General features: G+C 38.0%; 1 protein-coding gene across 3 annotated transcripts in view; it reads left to right on the top strand.

Moving 5' to 3' along the window:
• Positions 1 to 1,171: 1,171 nt before the first annotated feature.
• RAD50 (RAD50 double strand break repair protein) overlaps positions 1,172 to 27,439 on the top strand; it is a 54,933-nt gene continuing 28,665 nt past the window's right edge. Inside the window, exons 1-15 of one of the 3 annotated variants that reach the window (XM_034404566.3) lie at positions 1,172 to 1,689; positions 3,764 to 3,943; positions 5,207 to 5,290; positions 6,025 to 6,176; positions 6,859 to 7,044; positions 7,178 to 7,382; positions 7,777 to 7,905; positions 8,461 to 8,626; positions 11,078 to 11,271; positions 13,068 to 13,274; positions 14,935 to 15,117; positions 15,430 to 15,587; positions 18,288 to 18,463; positions 19,685 to 19,922; positions 20,526 to 20,715. In XM_034404566.3, the coding sequence (XP_034260457.1) occupies positions 3,815 to 3,943; positions 5,207 to 5,290; positions 6,025 to 6,176; positions 6,859 to 7,044; positions 7,178 to 7,382; positions 7,777 to 7,905; positions 8,461 to 8,626; positions 11,078 to 11,271; positions 13,068 to 13,274; positions 14,935 to 15,117; positions 15,430 to 15,587; positions 18,288 to 18,463; positions 19,685 to 19,922; positions 20,526 to 20,715 (2,397 nt within the window). In that variant the 5' untranslated portion in view covers positions 1,172 to 1,689; positions 3,764 to 3,814. Of the gene's footprint in view, positions 3,042 to 3,763; positions 3,944 to 5,206; positions 5,291 to 6,024; positions 6,177 to 6,858; positions 7,045 to 7,177; positions 7,383 to 7,776; positions 7,906 to 8,460; positions 8,627 to 11,077; positions 11,272 to 13,067; positions 13,275 to 14,934; positions 15,118 to 15,429; positions 15,588 to 18,287; positions 18,464 to 19,684; positions 19,923 to 20,525; positions 20,716 to 27,439 lie in introns of all 3 variants that reach the window. The other 2 variants (XM_034404552.3, XM_034404561.3) reach the window with 2 other exon arrangements.

Genomic DNA, 27,439 nt, shown 5'->3' with positions numbered 1-27,439 from the left:
GTGACCATTCAAAGTTACAACAGCACTGAAAATGCACTTATGACCATTTTTCACACCTATGACCGTTGCAGCATCCCCACGGTCACGTGATTTACATTTAAATGCTTGACAATTGACTCATGTTTATGACGGTTGCAATGTCTCAGGGTCACGTGATCCCCTTTTGCTACTTTCTGACTAAGCAAAGTCAATGGGGAAACCAGATTCATTTAACATGGGGAGGAACAGACTCAGGCTCAACCCATCCAAGACCGAGTGGCTGTGGTTTCCGACGTCCCGATATAGTCAATTGGTGCCATCACTGACTATTGGGGATGAGTCATTGCCCCCCACGGAGAGGGTTCGCAACTTAGGCGTCCTCTTGGACTCACGGCTGTCTTTAGAAGAACACTTGACGGCTGTGGCCGGGAGGTCTTTTTATCGGGTTCGCCTGATTCGCCAGTTGCGTCCCTTTCTGGATCGGGACTCGTTAAATACGGTCACTCATGCCCTCGTCACTTCACGCCTGGACTACTGTAATGCTCTCTACATGGGGCTCCCCTTGAGGAGCACCTGGAGGCTCCAGCTGGTCCAGAATGCGGCCGCGCGGGTAGTTATGGGAGCAGCATGGCGCTCCCATGTGGCTCCCCTCCTGTGCGAGCTGCACTGGCTCCCTGTGGTCTTCCGGGTGCGCTTCAAGGTCTTAGTTACCACCTTTAGAGCGCTCCATGGCTTAGGACTGGGGTACTTACGAGACCGCCTTCTGCCACCAATAGCCTCTCACCGCCCAGTACGCTCCCATAGAGAGGGGCTTCTCAGGGTGCCGTCAGCCAAACAGTGTCGACTGGCGGCCCCCAGGGGGAGAGCCTTTTCTGTGAGGGCACCCACCATCTGGAATGAGCTCCCCCCAGAGATACAGAAGATTCCGGATCTGCGCACTTTCCGCCGTGCCCTCAAAACATTCCTGTTTCAGCAGGCCGGCCTGGCCTAACTTTCCCTTTATATTGCTTTTTGATTTTATTTTAAACTGGGATGTCTTGAATTATCTAGGACCACAGTGTTTAGTATATTTTAATTGGTTTTTTTTTTAATTAACGTTTGTATTACATGTATTTTTATCGTTCGCTGTTCACCGCCCTGAGTCCCTTAGGAATAGGGCGGTATATAAATTTAATAAATAAATAAATAAATAAATAAACAACCTGGGTTACTGATTTAAAAGCTACAGTGATTCACTTAAATGTGGCAAGAAAGGTCATAAAATGGGGCCAATGTCACTTAACAAATTTCTCAGTTAGCAACATAAACTTTGGGCTCAGTTGTGGTCGTAAGGTTGAGGACTGAATAAGCCTGGAGCGATTTCCTCGTTCCTAAACGGCAGGCTGTCTAATGCAGGGACGAGGCACCTAGAGATAAAATGATGTAGAGATGCCTCTCGGTCGAATCACTTGGGAAACAACGCTCCCAGTCACATTTTACCGCGGCCTTTTCTTCTCCTATTCCGCGTTCGCTGAGGACACTCGAACTTTGACTATCTCTCTGTTCCCAAGATGCTGACGTCAGACAGGTGACGTTTCTTCGGCGGTGGCGGGAAAGTAATGCCGGGTTTGCGGCCCGAGCAGTAGATGAAACTCCTCGCGCTCCGTCAGACACGCCCTCACCCCCCCCCAGACACACGCCGTTGGTGGGCCAGGCGTGTCAATCAAGGCGGTAAATTCTCTCTTGCAAGATTCCACTGCGCGAGACTGCATGTCAAACCTTCCCTTCTGCGGCCCCGGAGACCGCCGTGCCTTCCTTCCCCCCCCCCACAAATCCGAGTCTCCTCCTCCTCCCCCCCTCCGGCAGAGCTGCGCCCCCTTCCCCGCCCCTAAGAAAGGTAGGGTTTCTCTCCCCCCCCTACCCCCCCGCCCTCGTGCTTCTTCTCGCGCCGTCTCGCTGCGGGTCTGGGAAATTCCCGGTCTCAGAAAGCGGGAGTCCCCGTCCCCCGCCCCCCCCCGCGCGTGCTCTCCCCCCCCCCGCGCGCCTCGTCCTCCAGAATTGCGTCCGCCGGGTTCTCGGGAGGGCTCGCCCCCTTCCTCGAAGCCCCGTCCTCTGCCCTCCCCCCTTCCCCCCCCCCGGCTTCTGAACCACACTGGGGGAATGTGGGCTGCCGGGGGCGGCATCTTGCCGTAAAGGAATTGCTGAGCTAAGAACGAGAAGCCGCTCTGGTGGGGGCTTGGGGGTTTCGTGCCAGAATGGGCTTCCTTGCTTTCCTGCCTTTTCCGCCGGCCTGTGTTTCCTTCCCCAACCCCCCCTCGCCTCCCGGGCATTTTGTTTTTTGTTTTGTTTTTAAGCAGAAACAGCACTGCAGGCAACTCTCAGATCTCAGTGAAACCAATTGCTAGAGAGGCGGCGGCGGTTTTCAATTGTTTTAACAGCAGTTTCAAGTATATTCCAGAATTGTAGATCATGAAATAAGGAAAATCCAAAGACCGTTCAGTTAAACATATATTTCCTCTATAATTCCATTTTTAACAACGTTGGGGTTTAACAAGATCATGTATTTTTGGATGCCTTCTTATTCCCTTTCACTTCTGAAGATTTTTTCAAATTAAATTTTAGGGCAGAGGTCAAAAAACAAACAAATATGAAGATTATTCAGTAACTATCTCTTTGAAAAAAAACCTACCAGAAATCCTAATACGTGGTTTGAGCATGTTTTAGTGTATCCGTATGCACAAATTTATTTAAAAGTGTATGGTATTACAATCATTTTTAAGAAATAATTGAGAGAATTTGCGAAGAATACAACGGCGCTGAGATATTCTAAATATCTAAATCTGTTTTTCAAATACTGTGCTAATGGATGTTGGAAAAGATGGATATGGAGGAAAAGGGAAGAAGTGAAAAAAACTAGAATGAAAGCAGATTGAATAGAGAAAAAGAAAGGAAAAATGCAATATGAAGAAAAATTGGACCTTAAATAATCTCTCAACAGAATGAATGAAAGTGGATGTAAGAAAGGATGCGAAAGCTGTTTGGAACAGAATTAAAAAACTGTGTTGCTGCATAAGCATTTGGAGGTATTTGGATAGACAGCTTCAGTTACTGAAACAACTTTAGGTCATACAAAGCAATTATAGTTACCAATTAAAACAACAGCAGCAAAAATTAACAAGCCATGCCAGGAAGATGGTATTACAGTTATTATGCACGTTCTGTAACTTCCTTGGTGTTAATTTTTCCATCCATTTCCAATAAGTATCTTTCATGAGTGAATTTTTTTTACAAACCGTTTATTCAACCATGTTAGCTCCTTTAGGTATTGGTTTGTTTTCTTTCTTATTGTTATTACATGAGATTATACTATCCTTAATTTTCTTTTTAAGAAATTCCAGCTGGTTTGCAACACCTTTACCTTTATGAGTCTATTCTCATGCAACTTCCGTATTATTTTTCTTAGTTTATTCAAATTGGCTTTTTGAAAATCCAAAGTTTGTGTTTATTTTTAATCAAGCTTTTTTTATTAAAATTAAAAGATCTTATCTATACCCAAAGTCCCTACAGTTTTCTGTGGTGGGAGAACGAGTGTCATCTAGTTTATGGATCAAATAGTCTGGAATAGATGGTGCTAGGCTGCCTTTTAAATTGTGGATGAAATCTTTGAAAATTTTACTTCTATATTTAGATATATGTTTATGTGCAAATATCCTAAGCAAATTACATATGGAATATTTTTTGCCTTATCTAGAAGAAAGATTACTGAAACTGACCCTTTTTATTCTATTTAACTGTTACTCTGCAGGGTAGTTTGAATACAGTTTACTGCTAGTGGAAAGAAGAATATTTTTCAAACATGTCTAAGATTGATAAAATGAGCATTCTTGGAGTGAGGAGCTTTGGTGTGGAGGATAAAGATAAACAAGTTATCACTTTCTTTAATCCTCTAACTATTTTGGTGGGTCCAAATGGTGCTGGAAAAACGGTAAGATTCAAGTGACTTTAATTTTTTAAATAAACTATACTTTCTTATCACCCATCCCAATGTTCAGAAGTGGCTTAATTCTGGGAATATATTTTAAAACCTCATATTAAAACAAATATCCCAAAAGAATAATAAATAAATAAATAACAAAATTTGTGGATGATCTCTTAGAGAAAGTATTGCATTCTGTTTTTCATATACCTTAAAGATTAGCTCCTTACAAATAAATATAACTTTTTAACAATGACACTGAAAGAACAAATTGTACAGAATATATATTTTCTTTAAAGAGATAGTTCACCAAAACTTCTATGTGCTCATTTACAGATTGTTTAATTTGCCCAAGAAGTACCAAAACCCTGTCCTTTCTTTTCTTCCTCATCCCACTACAGTTACTTCTTGTTTATTTTTTATCCAACTTCCCTATCCTGTCTTGTCTCTTGAGCAGCTCTCTTGTTCTCCCTTCATTCTCTTAAATCTGTGAGTGCTTTCTTTTTAAAATAACACCAATTAACTTTTTAATTATATTTTACTGGTGCAGCAGATAAACTTTCATCACACACATAGCGTTTGTGAGCAGGTTAATTACAACACTGAAGAAGTTTTTTTTAAACATGACTGCACAGCACATATGCATTTCTTAAGTTGCACGTTCATTCAAATTCATCTATTTGCACCACCTTTAGCAGAAATTTTGAATGGGTCTATGGATTTCTAACAGTTCCATGGTGTTTGTGTTTGTTTCTTATTTATATCTTTTTGTACATTAATAGTGTGTTTTACATTAAAGAACATGACTATGGAAAACAATGAGATACTTCTTTGTTATCTCTCTCATTTGTTTAACAATATACACGAGAAGTCAGCTTGTGTTAGAACAGGGGTCTTCAAACTTGGCAGCTTTAAGACTTGTGGACTTAGCTGGCTGGAGAATTCTGGGAGTTGAAGTCCACAAGTCTTAAAGCTGCCAAGTTTGGAGACCCCTGTGTTAGAATGCATAGGATTTTGCAATTCTGTACCAAACCAATGTCTGTGGGAATTCCTGCTAATAGAAGTGATCAGAAAAGCTCCCTGTTTGTAGTTCTTCTGATAGCATCAACATCATTATATGAGTAAATCATTTACTGTATATGATTTCTTAGATATATGGGGAAGTTGGAAAAAATAATACATGAGAGGGTCTACTTTTTTAATCTGCTCATCTAGACCTAGTCATTTAGTGGCTATTAAATATATATCTGATGCTTGTTTCCATTTCATTAGACTATCATAGAATGCCTCAAATATATTTGTACTGGGGACTTCCCACCTGGCAGCAAAGGAAATTCATTTGTCCATGATCCAAAAGTAAGTATTGTAGTTGCTAGTTTGTTTGGCTAGTAAATTGCAGTGTGTAGATTAAGTTGATGAGGAATTTGTAGTTCCCTGTTTCAAGGGAAATGACAATTATTATTTTCTATGTTGTGCCTTGAGATGTGTTTCTAAAGAATATGCTGAAACATAAATATAAGCAATGGGAATATATTATGAGAAAATAACTGCATTATAAATCCATTGGAAAAACGTAAAAATATTACTATAGACACAGAAATGTGAAGTCATAGCTGCCAGTTCTTTAATTAGTGTTTGGTGTAGTATATGTGCAGATCCAAGCAATGTGTCCTTTTGTAATTGATTGATGGAAAGTTTGTTAGTGCACATAGTTTTACCTTTATTATTCTGTTCTCATGACAACTTCCTTACTATTTATCTTAACTTATTGGCCTTTCTTGGGATATTTTTTCCCCATGCATTTGCATGCAACTGACATTAATGATTTTCTTATCATGCAATAGAAATACCTGCTATGGTTTTTTGGCCTTATGCTTCCCCTTATATCTCTCAAATCCATTCGAAAAGAGCCCCTCAACTCTGGAGGAAAATCAATCTATCATCAATGTCCATGATACAGAAAACAACTTTTAAATCTCTGCCTCTACTTTTATTATAAATAAACATGATTAAAGAGGTGATTTAGGGGAAGAAACTGTTGATCTTCCTGGACCTGTATATAAAAATAAATTTATTTTCCCTCGGGGAAGGTTGCCAATGAAACAGATGTCAGAGCTCAAATAAGACTTCAATTTCATGATGTTAATGGGGAGCTTGTTGCTGTCCAGCGGTCCATGGTATGTTCTCAGAAAGGAAAGAAGACAGAATTTAAAACTCTTGAAGGAGTAATTACAAGAATAAAGTGAGTGAATAACCATATTTTTAATTGAATATGATTTTGGGATTATATCAGGGCAGTATGTCTGAAAACAAAGTGTAGATGTGCATTCTATTTTTACATACCACCAAAAGAATTGTAAGCTTGTACCAAGTTGCAACTGGAATCCTTTCAAAATATGTTTATTTTATTTGTACTTCAGTTGTTGTCTCCTTTTCTTTTCTGTTACATTAATGTAATTGAACAAATAATATAACTAATAGAGCATATTTTTCTTCTGTGATATTGAAAAGAGCTGTAGTGTCCTTATATGATACGTTGGAAAACAGTATGTACATATGTATTGATTGATTGATTGGATTTATATTGCCGCCTATTCGCCCATGGCGAATGTAAATGTAAGAATAATATAAAAAGTCAAATAGTCATGAAATATATGGAAAAACACAAAAGATAATGAGTTCTAGTCTAGTCATGCCTTAGGCATGAAGCCAATGGGGTGACTTTGGGCCAGTTGTTTTCTCTCAGCTGTAGGAAAAACAGCAATGCTAAGCCACTGCCAAAAAATTTGCCAAGAAAATTGCAAGGATTTTTCCAGGCAGTAGCAGCAGTCAACACTGATTTGAAGTTACAGAAAAAGACAAGTAAATTGTCTGTATAATGTTTATCATTCACTTGCTGTGTTTTTGTGTCTATGTTCATGCAGGCATGGGGAGAAAGTCAGTCTGAGTTCCAAGTGTGCAGAAATCGACCGAGAGATGATTGCTGCCCTTGGAGTTTCTAAGTCTGTAATTAATAATGTCATTTTCTGCCATCAAGAAGATTCCAACTGGCCTCTAAGTGAAGGAAAGGCTCTGAAACAGAAATTTGATGAAATATTTTCAGCAACAAGGTAATCTTTATTTGTGGTTTCTTGAATGAGTAGAGGATTAAAATGAGACAAATAACCTTTAATGTTGATTAATAAAAGGTTGTCTACAGGTTACATGTAGTTTAAAAATCACATGCATTTTTCTTTCCAAAAGATATATTAAGGCTTTGGAAACACTTCGCCAGGTGCGTCTAAAACAAGGGCAGCGAGTTAAAGACTGTCAGGTGGAGCTGAAGTACTTGAAGCAGAATAAAGAAAAAGCACAAGAGATCCAGAATCAGCTAACTAGCAGGGAAACTCAGTTAGCTGCCTCCAAAGAAAATGTCAGACATATTGAAAACCAACTAGAGCCTCTAAAGGTGATATATTATCTGTAATATGTTGATTAAATGGATGTGTCCTCAAAGCTGGCAACTTAAATCTGTTTATTGCAGCTTGGTTGCTGGCTCCAAACTGTCACCCTAGTTTAAAGGTGTGCTTAATTAATGAACCATGAAAAAGCATGAAGAGAGCATTAAGTTGAATATTTTTAAAAAAACAAAATTGAATATTTGAAAGTTGGGTCTTAATGCTAAATGGCAGCCTGAACTCCATGCCCACCTTAAAAATGAGGTTGTTGAAGATGGGAGAGAGCTTTGCTTGCATAGAGCCCAAATGACTAATTCCTTTAAGGTGTTTATTTACAAGGTTGTTTTATCATCCCTCCTAATTGTTACGCAGCTTCTTTACATTAAATATTTATTCCTTTTTCAGAACTCTTTGATGAAAATAGAGCAGAATCTTGTAAAAGTAATGGGACTAGATAATGAAAGCAAAGCTCTGGAAAGTCGGAGAAAACAGATGGAAAAGGATAATCAAGACCTGCAACAAAAAATGGAGAAGGTTTGCTTATGTTGTTTATGTTTGCATGAAATAGAATATACAAACTGCATTTTTAAAGTAGAATATTTGTAGCTCAAGATTGAAATGAGCGGGCCTTTGGTGCTCTCTGAGCTTGGTTTTTTCCTTGCAGACGTCTCATTACCCAAACTAGATAACATCATGGCTACTGAATGTAAATGTTATGCTGATCCAATGGTAAAGGTTAGATTTTGTTCTCAGCAACTTTTGTGTTTATAATCAGTCACCCCTCTTGCAGTTGTTATTACTATTGCAATGTGTTTGCTGAGCAAATCCACAAGTAGGCGGTATAGCAACATTAAGAACAGATGAGAGCTAGATTAAGAAAAAGGTTAACATTTTCCCAGTCCACTACAGTATTTCTCAATCTTCATGGCAACAAAGTGGACTGGTGGACTAGGTTTAAGGTTAGCAAAGGCAGTCATAATCATCTAGCTTTTTATATCACATATTCTTTGGCCTTTGCAAGACTCCCACTCTGAAGGGGAAAAAAAGATATTTCTAAAAGTGTTTTTTTCTCCTACATTGCAATGTTAGGTTTTTCAAGGAAGTGATGAACAACTTAGAAGAATGTATCAAAACCATCAGAAAACTGTGAGAGAAAAGGAGAAGCGGTTAACAGAGTGTCAACGAGAACTGGAGGCAGTAAACAAAGAATTCTTAAGATTTAATAAAGAAAAATCAGAATTATTAGTTGAACAAGGTATATTTTTATTAACATTTTAATGCATGTTAATAAATGAAAATTGATATCAGGATTTTTTTTCTTTATATATAATTTCTATTAAGATTTTTGCAGAAGCTGCATTGGTTACTGATCTGCTTCCAGGTGGTATTGAAAGTGCTGCTTGTCATCTTTAAAGCCCTGCATGGCTTGGCACCAGGTTATTTGGAGGACTGCCTCTCCCAGTTAAATTTATTTGACCCACCAGTGCGGAAGGGCAGAGCATACTGTGGGTCCTGTCTATTAGGGAAATCAGGTGGGACCAAGATAAAGGGTCTGAAAAAGAAAAATTGGTAGATCCCTCTCTTTGGAATGAATATAATCCCCCCAGAGATAAGATTGCCCCTTCAACTTGTTACTTTTCCAGAAGAACTTTAAGATGGAGGCTGATATAGAGAAAATCAAATTATACTTTTTGGAGTGGGTGAGAGGTGGGATTATATCAATTTTATGCTTTGGATATTTTATAACGCACATAGAGTCACCATGTGTGAGTTGGGTGACTATATAAATTTGTTTAATAAATAAAATTTGACCATGGTAGTAAAATCTAATACAAACTAAACTTCAAAAGAATAGAAGGAAGGAGTAAAAATGCAAGAAAAAAGAGAAGAAAGAAAAAGGTATAATAAATAAAAAGTAATATATAAAGAAGTGACTTCCAACTTGATCACAAGAAGCATAAATTTAGTGATGCTTCACCTTCTCTAAGGTTACAAATATTTATGTCTTCGACCCATCTCTTATCTATGAACGCATCCATGAAACATCATCTTTTCAATCCTGGTGTCATCAGAAAGTTCATAAAGGGGTGACAGATGTAACAATCTATCTTGTTTTAACCTTGATCAAATAAACCAACTTTAAATCCTTCCTTTTACTTTTAAATGTCTTAATCTTTAGTTCATGGATGTTAAACTCGCTGAATCACGTTGATGTCACATGACATATTGCAACAGCTTTCCCTTCGCGGAGCTGGGGTGGGCATGGCCTGCGTGTGATGCATCTGGCTTGCGGACCGCCAGTTTGACACCCCTACTTAGTTCATTCAAATATTGTCATAGGATTTTATTTCTTTCAATTTTTTTCCTTCCCATCTCACATAGTTCTTATGTCCAGATTACTTCTATGGTTTGTCATTTGTGTTTGCCTTTGAAATTTTAAAACAGCCAATTTCTTTTGTAAATCCAATTCCTAAGTCATTATCCTAGCCTGTCATTTATAAATCCACTTTCAATACCATCTCTATCTTGTCAGACCTCTGTCATTTCTTCAGTTACATCTTTTGGATACAGTCCATCCTAACACCAATTTAAGTGATTTGCTAATTTAAAGGAGGATATCCACCTAAATTGTCACTCACACTTAAATAGATTATGAGTGTGACCTCAGCAGTCAGTGCTTCTCAACTCAGTTAAAGTTATACATACATGAATTAGAAAATAGATAGCATCAAATATTGCATCATTTTCACTGTGGCCATGTAACTGAGATCCTAGCCCTTTCCCTGAATGCAAGAAGCTCTCGGAAGCAATATGGGGGAATTGCAACAAAAAAATTCATAATCAGCCTCCTCCTCAGTTACCTGAGGATTGGAATAAGAACTCAGGTTGAATCAATTACGTACTAAATTATTTATCTACTTATGCTTATATAATATTTATTTGTGTGTATGTGAAAGAGAGAGGGAGAGAGACATATGCCTCTTTGTACTCCTAGATATCCATTGCCTTATTCCTTATGTAATATCTTTAAGAATGAAATGTTTATTATTATTGTGGCAATCTGTGCTTTGTAATGATGAATTGATTGCAGAGTTCACACCTTGAGAGGGCATGAGGAAATATGCTACAGTAACTCTTTATCCTTTCTAGTTATAAACACAGTGTCAGTCGTTAAGAATAACAATCATAGCCTTGCCACAACACGTACATTAAAGCTGTTACGTTGCATTTCAAGGAATGTGTGTGTGGTTACATTATGAAGGATGTTTGTATCTTTCTTCTTGGTTTTCCTATTTCCTTATCAGTTATAAAGCCATGTTTCCTTTATTTGGGATCTTATGCTTTTATATACACATATGTGAACTGTGTTTCATCAATACATCATATAAGATCGCTCTTGGTCTATGTCTCTTACTCCTCCATTGAGGTACAAGAAATCAGTAATTCATCTCAGTGTGGCTACCGTAGCTTTGGAATTAATTTACTATTTGTTAATTAATTGCAGAAAAAAAAAATCAGAATCAGCCAGTTGTTGATGTTTTTCACTACAGGATTAATCTTACTCAATGATTAGACAACTACTGGTAGTGGGTTTTTTTCCTATTTACATGTAGATGACTTTTACAGTTTTTTTAATCTTATCAACAATCCTATAACATCTTGAATATATTGTATATGCTTAAATTCTGTTTTTTTTTCTATGAAGGTCGTCTTCAGTTACAAGCAGATCGTTACCAGCAGCATATCAGAACCCGAGATTCATTAATTCAAACTTTGGCAGCTCAGTTGGAATTGGAAGGATTTGAAAGAGCACCCTTAAATGAAAGACAAATCAATCGTTTTCAGAGGCTGGTAAAAGAAAGACAGGACAAAGATATGGAAACTGCTAATAATTTAATGGTAAATATTTGAGTTTGTACACTTTTAAAGGCTCAGTTGGTCTAAAATAGGAAAATAATCTCTGTATTCTAAATTGTAATGAGATTAGGATATAAATAAAAGCATATTTCTTTAAAATACACTGAAATAGTACGTTATAGGGAAATTCACATCAGTCCTTGATAGTGTATGTTCTTTTCTTTTTGGTTATAACTCGAGAAAAGTGAACTTGAGGGCAGGAAGCATTATATTTGCCAGAGATAAGAAAAAATAGCCAGTAAGAACAAAATCTTGATTTTTTTCTTTTCCTGGGGTTTTTTTTTTTTTTTTTTTTTTTTTTGCTTCACCCCAGTATATTTCAGTTATACTAAAATATCCCAGGAACTATTTTTGAATAATTTTAAATATAAATAAAAATAAATGTATAAATGTACTTTTAAAATGTATTTAAAAGTAGTGTACACACTACTTACAACTTCTTACAGTTCCCTTTTCTGATACGTTAAGTCTGCCAGTGCAGCAAATTAGATTAGAAATTCCTGGCCTTATATTCTTATAATATAAAGTGAAATTTGATATTAACATACTGGATATAAGTGTAAATAATGATCCTGCTAACAAAATAGTTAATTATGAATATTTAAAAATAAAGAGAAGGAGCGGGAGGATAAAAGCTAAGAGTACAGACAAAAGTCGATGCAGAAAGTTGTAAAATTGTATATATCTGTTAGTATTGTATTTTAATGTCTGATATGCGTGTGTTTTTGTTTTTTGTTTTTGTCTCTTGATTTCTTTTGCTATTGTGTGTTTGGTTTTAAAATGTAAAATACTCAATAAAAATTATTTTTAGAAAAAAGAAAGAAATTCCTAGGCTTAATTTGTGACATGCCATGCTCCAAAAGCAAAGAGCTAATTTCAGACAAAAGGCAGGTTATGAGAGGGATTGTTGCGCAGTCTTTATCAGTGATTTTTATTGACTTCTAAATATATAACATTATTTTAAACAGTAAATTCGCATACATTAAATTAGATTAATAAATAAATAGGAGATTAACTGGGGCCATATAAGTAAGTTATCACAAGTTTAATTACATTCATATAGTAAAATATTTCATTGAAAAGCATTAATTGTGGAACACTTCTTAATTTTAGTCTATTTGGATTAGTTTTTTTAAAAAAATTTAGCCTTAAATAATTGTGTACAGAGCCAGTAGTGACAGAATTCTTCACAGAACATGGGAAATGGGAATTGTGTGAGCATTTGTACATACTATTTACAAGCATTATTGCCAAATTAAGCATTAATTACTTAATTTGATGCCATCCTAACCCATTTATTTGCAGAGGAATCCATTTGCATGGGACTAATTTTGTAATTATGTTTTAGAGTACAGGTAGTCCTCGATTTACAACAGTTCATTTAGTGACCATTCAAACCTACAACATCACTGAAAAAAGTGACTTATGACCATTTTTCATATTTGCAGCATCCTTGTGGTCATGTGATCAAAATTCAGACACTTTGCAGCTGACTTATATTTATGACCTTTGCAGTGTTCTGGAGTCATCTGATCACTTTTTGCGACCTTCTGACAAAGCAAAGTCAATGGGGAAGCCAGATTCACTTAATAGCCATGCTACTAACTGCAGTGATTCACTTAATAGATGTTGCAAGAAAGATTGTAAAATGGGGCAAAACTCACTTAACAAATATCTCACTTAGCAACATAAATTTCAGGGTCAATTTTGGTCGTAGGTTGAGGACTACACATGCAACCTTTGTTTAAATAAACTCTGATTTTTATCTTTTTTTTCAGAAAGAATTTGGCGTGAAGGAAACAATGAAGCAGAAACAAATTGATGAAATAAGGGATAAAAAAACTGGACTTGAAAAAACTATTGTCCTAAAGTCAGATATTCAAAATAAGAAACAACTTGAAGTAAAGAATTTAAAACAGGAATTACATCAGCTGGAAGGATCCTCAAATCGACTTCTAGAACTGGATCAAGAACTTACAAAAGCAGTAAGTCTTGGTTAACAAACTACCGTATATACTCGAGTATAAGCCGAGTTTTTGAGCACATTTTCTATGCTGAAAAAAGCCCCGCTCGGCTTATACTCGAGTGAGGAAAAAATGCCTTTTTTCCTGCAACCGTTTTGGTTCCCAGGGGCTGCAGGGAGGCTTGCTAAAGGTAAAATGGGGCATGGGGGGGTGCGGCGCCCCTCCCCTGTGCCCCTTTTTGGCTCCTAGGGGCTGCAGGGAGGCTTGCTAAAGGTAAAATGGGGCGTGGGGGGGGGTGCGGTGCCCCTCCCCCGCGCCCCTTTTTTGGCTCCCAGGGGCTGCAGGGAGGCTTGCCAGGGGCATGAGGGAGGTGCCTAGCAAGACTCCCTGCAGTCCCCTGGAAGCAAAATTCTCTTGTGTAATTTTTTTATAGTGTAAAACTAGTCTATTATGTCTCAAAATAAAAGGGAGATCAAAAATCCAATTAGTGCCATGTAAATTCTGGAATCCCCAAAGATCTTTCCCATTGTATTTATTAAACAAATTTATATAGCTACCCAACTCATATACAGTACTTTTAAAGTTATTGTTGATACCATATTGTTTTTGTTGATCCTCTTTTCCACTTACAGAGCTAGTTTACTGTTTTTCTTTGAAATCAATATTCAAAAACATTTAACCTACTGATGCCTCAATTAATGTAATTAATTGGTATCTATTTTTATTTTGAAATTTACCAGTAGCTGCTGCATTTCCCACCCTAGGCTTATACTCCAATCAATAAGTTTTCCCAGTTTTTTGTGGTAAAATTAGGTGCCTCGGCTTATATTTGGGTTGGCTTATACTCGAGTATATACGGTATATATGCAATAAAACTAAAGGATAAACGCAGCTGTTCACATCCATAGTTTGTTCTAAATACTCTCTAAATACATATTCTGAAACTACTGTAGTTCTCCCTCGTTTATTCTTTCCAAATAGGAAGGTATTACACTCATAGTTCCCCCATGCAGCCCAATTCAAAGCAGGCCACACATTCCCCTTTGATGATGAAATGTGAAGAAGCTACCACCAAAATATCTTCTTAGTTATCACCTTAATAAATGTCAGATATCAGAACAGAACACAAGAGTCTCTTTTGGTATATTTTTCATTTCATTTTCATTTTATTAAATTTGTATACCGCCCTACTCCCGAAGGACTCAGGGCGGTGAACAGGCACGAAATAAAGCACATAAATACAAAAGTTAAAACATGATTAAAACCCAATTAAATAATTTTTGCCCGAGACAATTTAAAACTCCCAATAATTTAAAACGAATTAAAATTTGAGTTTAAAAATTTAAAAGAAGGGGAAAAAATTAGGCCAGGCCGGCCTGCTGGAATAGGAGTGTCTTCGTATAGCCAGAAGTCTGAGCATATCACCCTTTTACCAGCATATGTGGAAGAAACCCATCAGTTTGAGAAGGGCACACTTAATGTAGCCCTATTTCTGTATTTCTGTATTCAGATGCTTCTTCCATAGGAGAGTGCTATTGTGATAATGACTGAGAGATGTTTTCTTCAGCGGCTGCAAAGAATATCCTGTATCTATCGCTATGATTAGTATTAATTCAGTGAATACAGTTTTATGCATACCTAAATGGAGATAAAAAATCTGCTTTCTTTTATTTCCTTTTAGAAACATGAATTAGCTGAAGCTGAGAAAAACTGCAACGTTGAAACCCTAGAAATCGAAATTAAGGAACTGCAAAGTGAAAAAACAAATTTGGACAGTACTCTTCGGAAACTGGATAAAGAGATGGAACAACTGAACCTGAATACTACAATTATAACCCAAATGGATATGCTTAAAAAAGATAAAGTAGTGTATTTTATCAGACATTCTATATATGCTTGAAATATTTAGCACAGATGATGTCAAGTTTGCATGAAAGCAACAGCTAGTTCCAATGTAATACTCGACCCATCATTTGGAGTATTCAGATTAACATAATTTCCCATATCCATGAAGTATTAAACAATGTTTATTTAATAGTATTGACAAACAAATACAGAAAATTTTTAAAGCTTTCTTTATGTAATTTATTATTAAGTCTAAGCTAGTTCAATATTTACAGAACAAGAAATACTTTCTTGCTTATAAGTGATCAAATTGTTGCTTCTTTTTTTTCAGGCTGACAAAGAAGACCAAATCAGAAAAATTAAATTTAGACACAATGAAGAATTAATCTGCTTGTTGGGATTTTTCCCAAGCAAAAATCAACTTGAAGATTGGCTTCATTCAAGAGTTAAAGAAATTAATCAGACAAGAGACAAGCTTGCCAAGCTCAAGTAAATATTAATTTTATTTGTTGCTGTAGTGAAATGTAGGGATTAACATTAATTATATTTGTTTTTCACTTTTTGATCATTAGTACACCCCTAAATCGGGGGTGTCAAACTCGCGTTGTCAGGGCAGCATCACGTGACATATCGGAATTTTTTTCCCCCCTTTGCTAATCTGGGCATGGGCTTGGCCAGCGTGCGATGCATCCGGCTTGTAGGCCATGAGTTTGACAGACCTAATAAACATTTAGAAATGTACTTTGAATTACTTTATAAATTAAGAGTTGTGTATAATGGATTGCCTTAAAAGAGGGATTATTTTCAATATTTTTGTCAGTTCTTTTCAAACAAGGACCTAAGACCACAAACAGTATTCTCCCAGTCCCCAAATTATCTGAATACAGGTAATCCTTGACTCACAGCTATAATGGAGCCTGCCCACACTTACAACTGCAGGGGTGCTTCATTTCCCCCCTCATTTATCTCCTCCACATCTATGTCCTTTTGGCTGCTCCATACAGCAGCACTTCTTGGCAGGGCTGGGGCTAGAATTGAAGTAGAGCCCAGGACCTTTGGCAGGCTCAGTCAGCTGCTACTGCCCTCAGGTATCTTCTTCAGCCCCAGCACTGCCGCTTCTGCTGAGTCATGTTGCCTCAAGCCTCACAGCATGGCCAGCCACCACAGCACAAGCCCCAGTTACCACCACCGCCCTGTGCTCCACAGGTCCTGTTGCCTCTAGGGACCTTCACCGTCTTTCTCTCACTGCTGACAATCCCTATGAGATGCAGCTGCTGGCAGTGATAGACCTTCCTCCAAAGGCCACTCTCTCTGTTGTCCAAATCAGGCATGCTGTTACCTAAATAGCTTGCCTGTTCTTAAGAGACCTGGGAAAGATGGAGAAGAAGAATCTGTGCTAGTGGGGTTTCCTGGGTTGGCTAGGACTTCCTGGAGCAGCTACTTTGCACTGAGACTCCCTCTACTTCCCATTTAATGATCTTATCTGTGCATCTGGAGTTATGAAAACAACCATGCCTGCCTGTATTGCTGCTGTAAAGTTATGCAGTCATGTGACATTACATTGCATTATTACAGCATTGCTTAGCGACCGAAATTCCAAACCCAATTGTGGTTATGAGTTGAGGACTACCTGTATTTTTATTTTTTTCTTTCTTCTCTATTTTTCTTTTTTTTTCTTTTCTGCACTTTCCAATTTTTCTTTCTTTTTTCTTTTAGTTTGCATTAGTTTTTTTGTAAATCTTTAATAAATTATTAATAAAAAGCTAAGCAGAATTGAGACCAAGCTAAATGGCTCGAGTTAGAGGAGTCATTATATCATGGTACCATCAGAGAGAATGCATTTAATTAAATTAAAGTGGAAATGGCCAGTGTTTGGTTAACATTAGAAAAATTTAACAAAAGCTCTACAGTCTAGTGCCTTGTCACAAAATCCAATAGAGAGTTGGGGATGGGGTGGGGAAAACGGGTAAGTGGTCTTCGGTAGATCTGAGAGTTAAGGAAATTTGTTTGAGTGAAGGCCGTTCCTAAGTGACCCCAGCATGTGGTTGTTTAATCCTTAAATCATAACAGAACTTTGATGGAGGAAGTAGATGAGACAGATTCAGGGTAGAGGGAAATAGAGAATCAGACTTGAAGGTGTGGCAGTATGGCAGCTGTGGTAGATCTGTAGAATGTGGCAAACCATATGATTCACTGTTTGGGTTACTGAGTGAAATAGGAGGGAGAAGGATTGTCTCCACTGGGTTTATCAAGTAAAATTTTACAAGTACATATATGATTGGGAGGATTATTCTTCGTGCTAGAGTTAAAAATGTTTGCTTATGCTATTTGACCTGCCTATAATTTGAATCATTTCTTCTGAGTATTATTCTCTTTTAAACAAAAGCATCTATTTCTTTCAGATTATAAACTCATTTGAAGATGAAAGCATAAAAAGCTTGGTTTTTTAAAGTATGATTCTTTTCGTTAGTTTTTGATAATATCCATATTGGGCAAATTACAATTACGGTTAAACCCCAAACTAAGATAAGAACTCGATTTACAAACTAACTGTATTTCTTGATTCATACAAAATGGAAAATTATGGGTGAGGTATCCAGGAAATTAAGGAAGTTACTGATATGCTGAAGTAGAGAAACAAACACATGAAGCCATAATACAGTCCTACAGATGGTGGATTCTAATATTGTCTGAACTAAGCCATGCATACATGCCACAGCAATCTAAGTAACAAAGAGATAGATAGAGCTGCTTTGAATTGATGGGCATAATTTGGTAGTTGGATGCCCACCCAGAGAACGTTTTTTTAATGTTTTCCTTTTGAAAAGAACCAGAAAATCAAATCAGAGACCACTGTACTACCAGAGCCTTGGTAGTACAGTGGTCTAAAGCACCCTGTTATTAAGACCAGCTGCCTGCAATTACTGCAGGTTCGAATCTCGCCAGGCTCAAGGTTGACTCAGCCTTCCATCCTTTCTAAGGTAGGTGAATTGAGGACCCAGTTTGTGGGGGCAATAAGCTGACTTTGTATAAATATACAAAAGGATGAAGGCTATTGCTTAGCACATTGTAAACCGCCCTGAGTCTCCGGAGAAGGGCGGCATATAAATCAAATTAAAAAAAAAAATCACTTCAACCTTTAAAAAACAAAACAAAACCTCAGTTCTGATTATAATACTTATGTTTCAGCAAAGAACTTGTTTCAGCAGAACAAAACAAAAGTCATATTACCACTGAACTAAGGAAAAAGGAAGAACAGCTGTCCACATATGAAGAAAGACTTTTTGATGTCTGTGGAAGTCAAGACTTTGAAAGTGATCTTAATAAACTGCAGCATGATATTGATAAAACATCCAAGCAGCGAGGCAAGTCTATATAACTCCCATTCCCATAGGCTACAAAAAAAATCAATGTTTTCTTATATACTTGTTTATACCCAGTAACTTGTAAGCTTTAAAACAATATTAGGACCTGCATTCATAGTAGAGATGGATGTCAGAATAGAAAAACAGGCAAAAGCATGATGTTTCCCTCCTTAGTTTAGGATATTTATACTGAACAGTAACACTGAAGATGAGTAAAGATCCAACAACATGTGCAAGTCATTCAACAGTCTTGTTAAATTAAGGTACTGAAATTTTGACAGAAACTTAGCATGGCGAGTCCAGTATTATTTTAAAAGGAAGCATTAATTATTGCCCGATATTTTAAATATATTTACTAATACAGTAGAACCTCTAGTCACGACCATAATTCATTCCATAACTTTGTTTGCAAACCGATTTGGTCGTGACCCGAACCTAATTTTGGAAATTTGGCGCTTACAAAAAAAATGGCGCGGAAGGGGAAATCGGCCATGAAAAAAAAATTGTGAATTTTTTGGTCGGAACCCGATTTGGTCGTGGTCAGAAGCATTCATGACTAGAGGTTCTAGTGTAACTAATTTTTGTCAGGTGGACAGGCAATTAAGTTATAAGCTCTCATAAAAGGGGGGAGGGGATTTAACTTTTTTCAGTTTTAATTGTAAAATTGAGCTTAAATCTTCTGCGTTATGAGAAATAAGGAGAACTGATGTGATACCAGTAGAAAGTTAGTTATTACTAACTTTACTTACTTTTCTACCATCTTTGTTTGTGGGAAGTCAAGAGAAATTGCAAGGAGGTGCTTAATAACCCGCAATCCTCAAAGTGCCTGGATTGCCATCGCTAAGTAATGCAGTCATTTGACGTTGCATTTTACAACTACATTTGTTAAAGATGGACATTCTGATTCCAGTTATCTCGTTAACCAAAGGCTACCTGAAATGTTCAATTGGAAAGGAATTACAACTCCTGATGTAAATCTTGGATTTAAAAAATATTCCGGCTTTCAGCCTTTGTTTTTACAGATTTAACTTTGCTGTTCATCTTTGCTTTGATAATAAATTACTTTGAAGGGTTTTTTTTGTAAGTAGGTACAAATTCTTGACCTCAATCATCTATTAATAAGACTGGTTAATCCTCTTTACCAAAATGAATGTGAGAAATGATACTTCATAAAATTCAATCTTCCCACTGTCTTATAAAAGCATTTGTTTTTCAATACAGCTATGCTTGCAGGAGCCACAGCAGTTTATTCACAGTTCATCACACAACTAACAGACGAAAGCCAGTCATGTTGCCCAGTGTGTCAGAGGGTCTTTCAAACAGAGGCAGAACTGCAAGATGTCATAAATGATCTTCAAGCTAAATTGCGCCTTGCTCCAGACAAACTGAAGACAACGGAATCCGAACTTAAGAAAAGGGAGAAAAAACGTGATGATATGATTTCTCTGAAACCTATCAGGTGAGGCAGGAATCACAACGTTCTATGCTGTGAAAAGTGAATGAAGTTTTCAGGAAAGGCAGTGTTTTGATATGTGCAAGTCAAAGGGGTTTCTTGTCTTATCAGGCAGTAGCATTCTCCATTGCTTCCATCATAAAATAACACAATGGCTTAGATAATGAGTTGTCCTTCTCAACAGCCTCAGCGGCCATGTGGTTGTGAAGGATCCCCAAATATTTGAGGGGCAGAGTTGGCTCAGGAAGAAACAGTAGACAGATTCCTCCTCCCCCATCCCCCACTTCTTTTTCTCCAGACGAATATGCCATGAGGAGAATTCCACTTAGGAGAAAGAAAGATTTAGGACAGGGATGTCAAACTCTCGTTGTCACGTGATGTATCAGGACTTTTTTCCCCTTTACTAAACTGGGTGGGCATGGCCAGCATATGACGCATCCGGCTTGCAGGCTGTGAGCTTGACACCCCTGATTTAGGACATCGCAATCAAAACAAAAATAATTTTTAGCATTCAGATTAGAATCCCAAGTATAGTTGTACTAAGTTGACTTTATGACTGTTAACAGATAAGAAAATGTCATGCATTTTTATTTTCTGTTTCTTACAAAGACAAACGGTATCTGAACTCCAAGAAAAGGATATACCTGAATTGAGAAACAAGCTACAGGTCCTTAATAGAGAGATTCAAATCCTTAAAACTGATATAGAAGAACAGGAAACTCTCTTGAGTACTATCATAACAGAGGAAGAAAGTGCAAAAGCTTGTCTGCAGGATATTACACTTATGGAAAGGGATCAGGTAAGGATATTTCTTACTAGATTGCATACTTCCTTTATCACAATTTACGGGCAAAGTCTGTTGGAAAAGAATGTCTCTTCATTTAGCTTTTTTCCCCAAATGGTCACATAATAGGAAGGAATCCTTGAATTGAGGTTGCAGGGAACATCTGTATAAATATGTCATGCTTATCTGCAATAGATATTCTGGAACCCCAAATATATTAAAAGGAGTCTTAAACTTAAGATGCAGAATTTACAGGTAATTCTCGAGTTACAGTAGTTCACTTAGCAACCATTTGAAATTATGACATAACCCCTCCCTTTCCCCCCGTGCTTACAACACAGTCCCGAAGTTACAAATGTTGCAGTACCATGGCAGTCTTTCACACTTATGAATGACAGCAGAGGCACTGCAATATTCGCCCTGCCTAATTCTCTTCCCTCCCTCACAGGGTCTCCACACATACTGGGCCTGTGGAGATTCACTTACCTTGCGACAATCTAGTGAGCCGTCGGTCCCTTTGCCTGCTTTGGTACATTCACAGAGAACAGAGGCCTAAAGTAGTGTGAGCTCACACAAGATCAGTATTGCGAGATCTTGCACTACAGTACTTTAGGCCTCAGCAAACCAAGGCCTGCACCAGATCCGGTCAAAGAGCATTTGCAAGACGATGAGACTTTGGGGCAACAAAATTGCATTGCTTCAAGCCTCCCATAGGCTTGCAAACACTTTTCACGCTGAGACTGCAAGCAGGCAAAGAAACTGTGGCAGAGATGGTGGAAAGGAGACAGCTCGCTAGCTCTTTACAAGATGAGTGACCTGGAGCAGCAGGATGGGGGTGGGGGGGACAATTGTGGGGACCCCAGAGAAGGGAGCATGTAATATCTCAGTGGGTTGGGGGAGGCTTTGGGTGGTCTGAAGCAGGTGGCCTGTTGCATTGCTAGTCCGTCCCCCCCACATGGCCTTCCCCACCCTGAGATGCCTCATGTACATTTAATGACCTGCACATTCGATTAGCAAATGTGTGGACAAAAGCAGGGAGTGATCACACTCGTTTTACATGATTGTTAAGTGATGCAGTCATAAAGTGCAATCTCTTCGCTTAGTGACTGCAGTCTTGGTTGCTGTCATTAACTGAATCCCATGGTCATTAGATCAGGCAATTGCCTGTCAACTTCCCACAACTAAGTTAGTAGAGAAGTCAACAGGATTGTGCAAATCCCAAGCAGCTCCCAAGCAGGCCCACAGACAGTTCAGTGACTGCTGCCTGGTGGGAGACGACATGTTGGGTTTTCCATGAGTGCATGGGGTGTGTGGGTGTAGGAGGAGGTGTGGCAAAACTCTGGGAGGGTGCATGAGGTGTGAGAGAAGCACAGTGAGAGTATGAGAAGTGTGGTAAGTTATTTATTTATTTTGTTTTATTAAATTTTTATACCGCCCTTCTCCTACTGGACTCAGGGTGGTGAACAGCCAAGAATAAAAACATCACATACAAAATGTAATTAAAAAAAAAAAGAATTAGACAAATTTTGGCCCAATTAAATTTAAAACACCTCAACTAAAATCAATTTACAATTAAAAATATCTAAAAATATCTAAAGGGGGGGGTTACGCCAGCCCAGCTTGATGAAATAAAAAAGTTTTAAGGGCACGGCGAAAAGCATGGAGATCTGGTATCTTACGTATCTCTGGGGGCAGGTTGTTCCAGAGGGCAGGTGCTGCCACAGAGAAGGCCCTCCCCCTGGGGGTCACTAGCCGACATTGTCTGGCCGACGGCACCCTGAAGAATCCCTCTCTGTGGGAGCGTACAGGCCGGTGGGAGGCTATCAGTGGCAGAAGGCGGTCCCATAAGTACCCAGGCCCAAAGCCATGGAGCGCTTTAAAGGTGGTGACCAACACCTTGAAGCGCACCCGGAAGACCACTGGAAGCGAATGCAACTTGTGCAGGAGGGGTGTCACATGGGAGCGGCCATCGCTCCCATAATCACTCGTGCGGGCGCATTCTGCACCAGTTGGAGCCTCCGGGTGCTCCTCAAGGGGAGCCCCATGTAGAGAGCATTACAGTAGTCCAGGCAGGAGGTGACAAGTGCCTGAGTGACCGTGCGTAAGGAGTCCTGATCCAGAAAGGGACACAACTGGCAAATCAGGCGAACCTGATAAAAAAAACCCCTCATATGCTCTTCTAAAGACAGCCATGCGTCCAGGAGGACGCCCAAGTTGCGAGCCCTCCATGAGGGCCAGTAACTCGCACCCAATAGCCAGCGATGGCACCAGCTGGCTATATCGGGACCCCGGAAGCCACAGCCACTCGGTCTTGGAAAGGTTGAGTCGGAGCCTGTTTCTCCCCATCCAGACCCGCACAGCCTCCAGGCACCGGGACATCACTTCAAGGGCATCATTGGGATGGCCTGGGGTGGAGATGTACAGCTGAGTATCATCAGCGTACTGATGGAACTCCACTCCAAAACCACGGATGATCTCGCCCAGCGGCTTCACATAAATGTTGAACAGAAGGGGTGAGAGGACCGACCCTTGCGGCACCCCACAAGCAAGCTGCCTCGGGGTCGACCTCTGTCCCCCTGCCAACACCGACTGCGACTGGCCAGAGAGATAGGAAGAGAACCACCATAAAACGGTGCCCCCCACCCCCAACCCCTCCAACCAGCACAGCATGATACCATGGTTGATGGTATCAAAAGCCACTGAGAGATTTAAGAGGACTATCGACCACGGAGAGGTCGATAGAAAAAGGAGGATTCCCTAGGACCTCGGAGTGACAGCAATCACCCCGAAGGTTCAGAGAAAAACCCCCTAATTCCAACCGGGAAAAAACCAGCCATTTTGGCTGGCCGGAGCGCTGTCAACCGATAAGTGTGGAAGCGAAGATTGCAGAGAGAAACATCGGTAATTGGACTAAACCATCTGAAAAGTGAAGGTATATTTATAAAGATTTAAGGACTTAAAACATCGGCGAAAAGAGGACTCCTAAAAGCGGCGGTAAGATCGCCAGGCAAGCGGCGAGAGACAGTGATCGGAGCGGAAACTAACACTCACAGTGACAGCGCAGATTTGACTGGCGAAAGGACGAGAGACGGAAGGAAAGGATTACAAGCAAGCGGTGGATTATAATTTTATAAATAACGTGTTTTGATTTCACAAAGAATAAAGACTATTTGAGAAAGTGACAGTAGAAAGTGAAGCTTAAGAATTAAGACTCTTTAAGACTGTTGCGGGCAAAAGGGAATCAGCTGAACGGAGTGAAAGGTGGACTGAGGATCGAGGACTTGGAGAAGGAGTTTTTACTTTGTATCCAGCAGTAATAATAAATCCAAACCACAGATAAAGGACTTGTAATAAGACATTGGACACATTGATGCTGTCGGCGGAGGAGATATAACTTGCTACAAATCGGAACAATTATTTTACTGTTTCAACGGAAGTTGCTGCAACAGAACTGTGAAAGCTGGGCGAACTGAAGGCGAATTGAAGAACGAAGGAAGAAGGAGAAGGAAGTAATTCCAATTGGTCTGAAAGTGATTTAATGGAGAACTTTTAACATCCAATTATCAAATATAGTTATTCTATTTATATTACAAAATCCAACTACAGTTTAATTAACTTTGCCTAAATAATATTAATACCAATTTTGAAGTTATTATAATATATATCAAATTGACTTAAGATTAATTTTTTTTTCTTTCTTTTCATTTCCTTTTTCCCTTCTTTATTGTCCTATGGTTTCCCACCCCAATGAAATAAGATAATAGATTCTATAGTAATATATTGATTAAGGGAATTATATTGTGTATTGATTGGAAATTTAGATTTTAACATAGACATTGTAAAGAGACTGTTATAGATAATATTAAGGAATAATAAGGAACAATAATTGTGATAATTAATATAAGTATTACATATTGGTAACTGTGATATAACCTAAATACATATAGAACCTAATAGAATATCTTATATGACTCATAGGGAATCTTAGACTATATAAGTTTATTACATAAAGGTATATATGAATTGTTTAGGCTTAAAGTGAATTTAAGTATTGGAATAAGTATGATCATTAATGTGATTTAGTATTAATATAACTTGGCATTTAAATATTGATTATATTATACTGTTTAGGAATAAGAACAGGAAAATGAATTGCTAAAACACTGTATTTCCCCTTAACCCCACTGAATTAATCAATTTGACTTCTATATAACGATATTTCAAATACCCCCAATCAGTGTATGAAAATTTGGGAAAAAATAATACAAAAAACGATGGCAACATCCTCAATAACAATAACTAAACAAGGGAAAAAACCAGCACCCATACAATCTTCACCTGCACAACAAAAAACCATAGACACGATGCTAACTACAGACAAAGATAAAGCTGCTACCACACACAACATACAGAATATACAGTCTATATTGGCTATGATACAGGAGGGGATGAACAAGATCCAAGAAACAATAGCGAATAACCACGAAGAAACAAAAAAGAATCATGAGGAATTGAAATTAGAAGTAGGACAAATAAACGACAATATAAAAAAAATGGACGATAAGATTGAAAGAATACAACAAAACATAGTTAAAAACGAAGAGCGAATTCAAAATATGGAAGCCAAAATGGTCCAATCGGAGAAGAAGATGGATAACATCGAACAAAATCAAATGGAGGTAAACAGAGAACTTGAAGAATCAATTACCCATTTAGAATTAGAAAAGGCATCTTTCTTTTTACGGTTTCAAAATATTGCAGAAATAAAGGGAGAAGATCTAAGAGACCTGATGACAGATATATTAGTTGAGGCTACCCAAAAGGAAAAAAACGATATTAGTAGGGAAATTGACGAAATTTATAGAGTGCATACGAATTATGCTCGTAGGCACAAACTACCTGGAGAAATACATGTCAGATTCGCACGTAAAACTGTAAGAGAAGAGATTTATACACTAATGAGAGAGGAGAAACCATGCTACAAAGGGAAAGAAATAATAACTTTAAAACAAGTTCCAAGAAGAATAAGAGAATATAGGAAAAACTACAATTTCTTGACAACCCTACTGAACCAACATAAAATAATGTTTCGCTGGCTGGTTCCAGAGGGAATTCTAATATCCTGGGATGACAAAAAATATAAAATAGACACGATAGAGAAGGCACAAGAATTTTTTGACACACATTTCATAATAGAAGAAGAACAGGAATCTAGGTGTGACCCAGATAATACAAACCAGGAACACCTTACGGGGGAAACAAAAAAAGGAAAGGAAGAAAAGGAGTCTAGGGAAAAGGAGAGGAGTGAAAGAGAAGGGGCTAGGGGGAAAACACAAATGGTAACAAGAAACACAAGTAAACCCAAACTAACAAAGAAAAACTAAAGGAAATGGGACAAGAGTTGAAATTAATTTCAATTAACATAAATGGCCTTAATCTACCAACCAAAAGAACACACACCTTTAAAAAACTTCAAAAATTAGATACAGACATTATCATTTTACAAGAAGTACATATTAAAAAACAACACAAACAATTATTAGAAAACAGAAAACTTGGATCACTATTTACCTCACTATCAGAACAAAAAAAAAGAGGCATTGCAATATACATTAAAAATCATATTCAGGCAAAACAAATTTACACAGACGGAGATGGTAGGATATTAATGGTCAATATTAAGACGGAGGCCCGAAACATGCTACTAGTATCAATATATGCTCCAAACGGGAACCAAAAAGAATACTTCAAAAAGCTACACGACAAAATTAAAGAATTAGACTACGAACACATATGTATAATAGGGGACTATAATGCAATTGTAGATATGGACTATGACTACCAAAGTAACAAAAAAAACAAATCTAAGAAAAAGACACTACCGGATACTTTCAAGGACATGACTCAAGAGTTACAACTGAAAGATGCCTGGAGAGAATTGAATAAAACCAAAAAACAGTATACATATTATTCAAATCCCCATCAGTCTTGGTCCAGACTAGACATGGCCTGGATGACGGCAGAACTAAGAGAAAGCATAAAAGAAATTGAAATCACACCGAACATATGGGCAGACCACAGTCCTATAACAATAGTCTGGAAAGGCCGGTCAAAAAGAGGAAGATGGATGATGGATAGAGAAATTACCAAAGATAAAGAATACATAGAGATGATAAAGAAAGAGATGGAGATATTTTTTCAAATAAACAAAAAGGAACATACATCATTACAAATTCTATGGGATGCCACAAAAGCATATATAAGAGGATTAACAATTTCATTCAAGGTGAAGAAAAACAGAGAGAAACAGCAAAGAAGGAATAACCTAATGACTGAGCTCGGAAAACAAGAAGTAGAATTACAGAACAGACCAGATGGGAAAGAGATTAAGGAAAAAATAAACCATATCAAACATGAAATAAACTTAATAACAACAACAGAAATAGCTAGAAAGATTAGAATGGCAAAGCAAAACCAATTTGAATTCGCTAATAAAACAGGACGTTGGTTGGCATATAAACTAAAGAAAGAAAAGGAGAAAAGACTAATACACCAACTACAAGACGAACAAGGGCAACTACAGCATATGAATGAGGCAAAAAAGCGAATTGTAAGAAATTTCTATCAGGAATTATATACGCAGGAAGAAATCCAATTGGAGAAAGTAAAAGAATATATAAACAAAGCCAATATCCAAGAAATAAAAGAAACTCAAAGAGAACTCTTGAACAAACCAATA

This window comes from Pantherophis guttatus, chromosome 2 (genome assembly GCF_059756535.1).
Source record: "Pantherophis guttatus breed Tessera chromosome 2, ASM5975653v1, whole genome shotgun sequence".
Classification (NCBI taxonomy): Eukaryota; Metazoa; Chordata; class Lepidosauria; order Squamata; family Colubridae; genus Pantherophis; species Pantherophis guttatus.
Note: the sequence above shows the minus strand (reverse complement) of the source record. Positions and strands in the feature narration are given on the sequence as shown.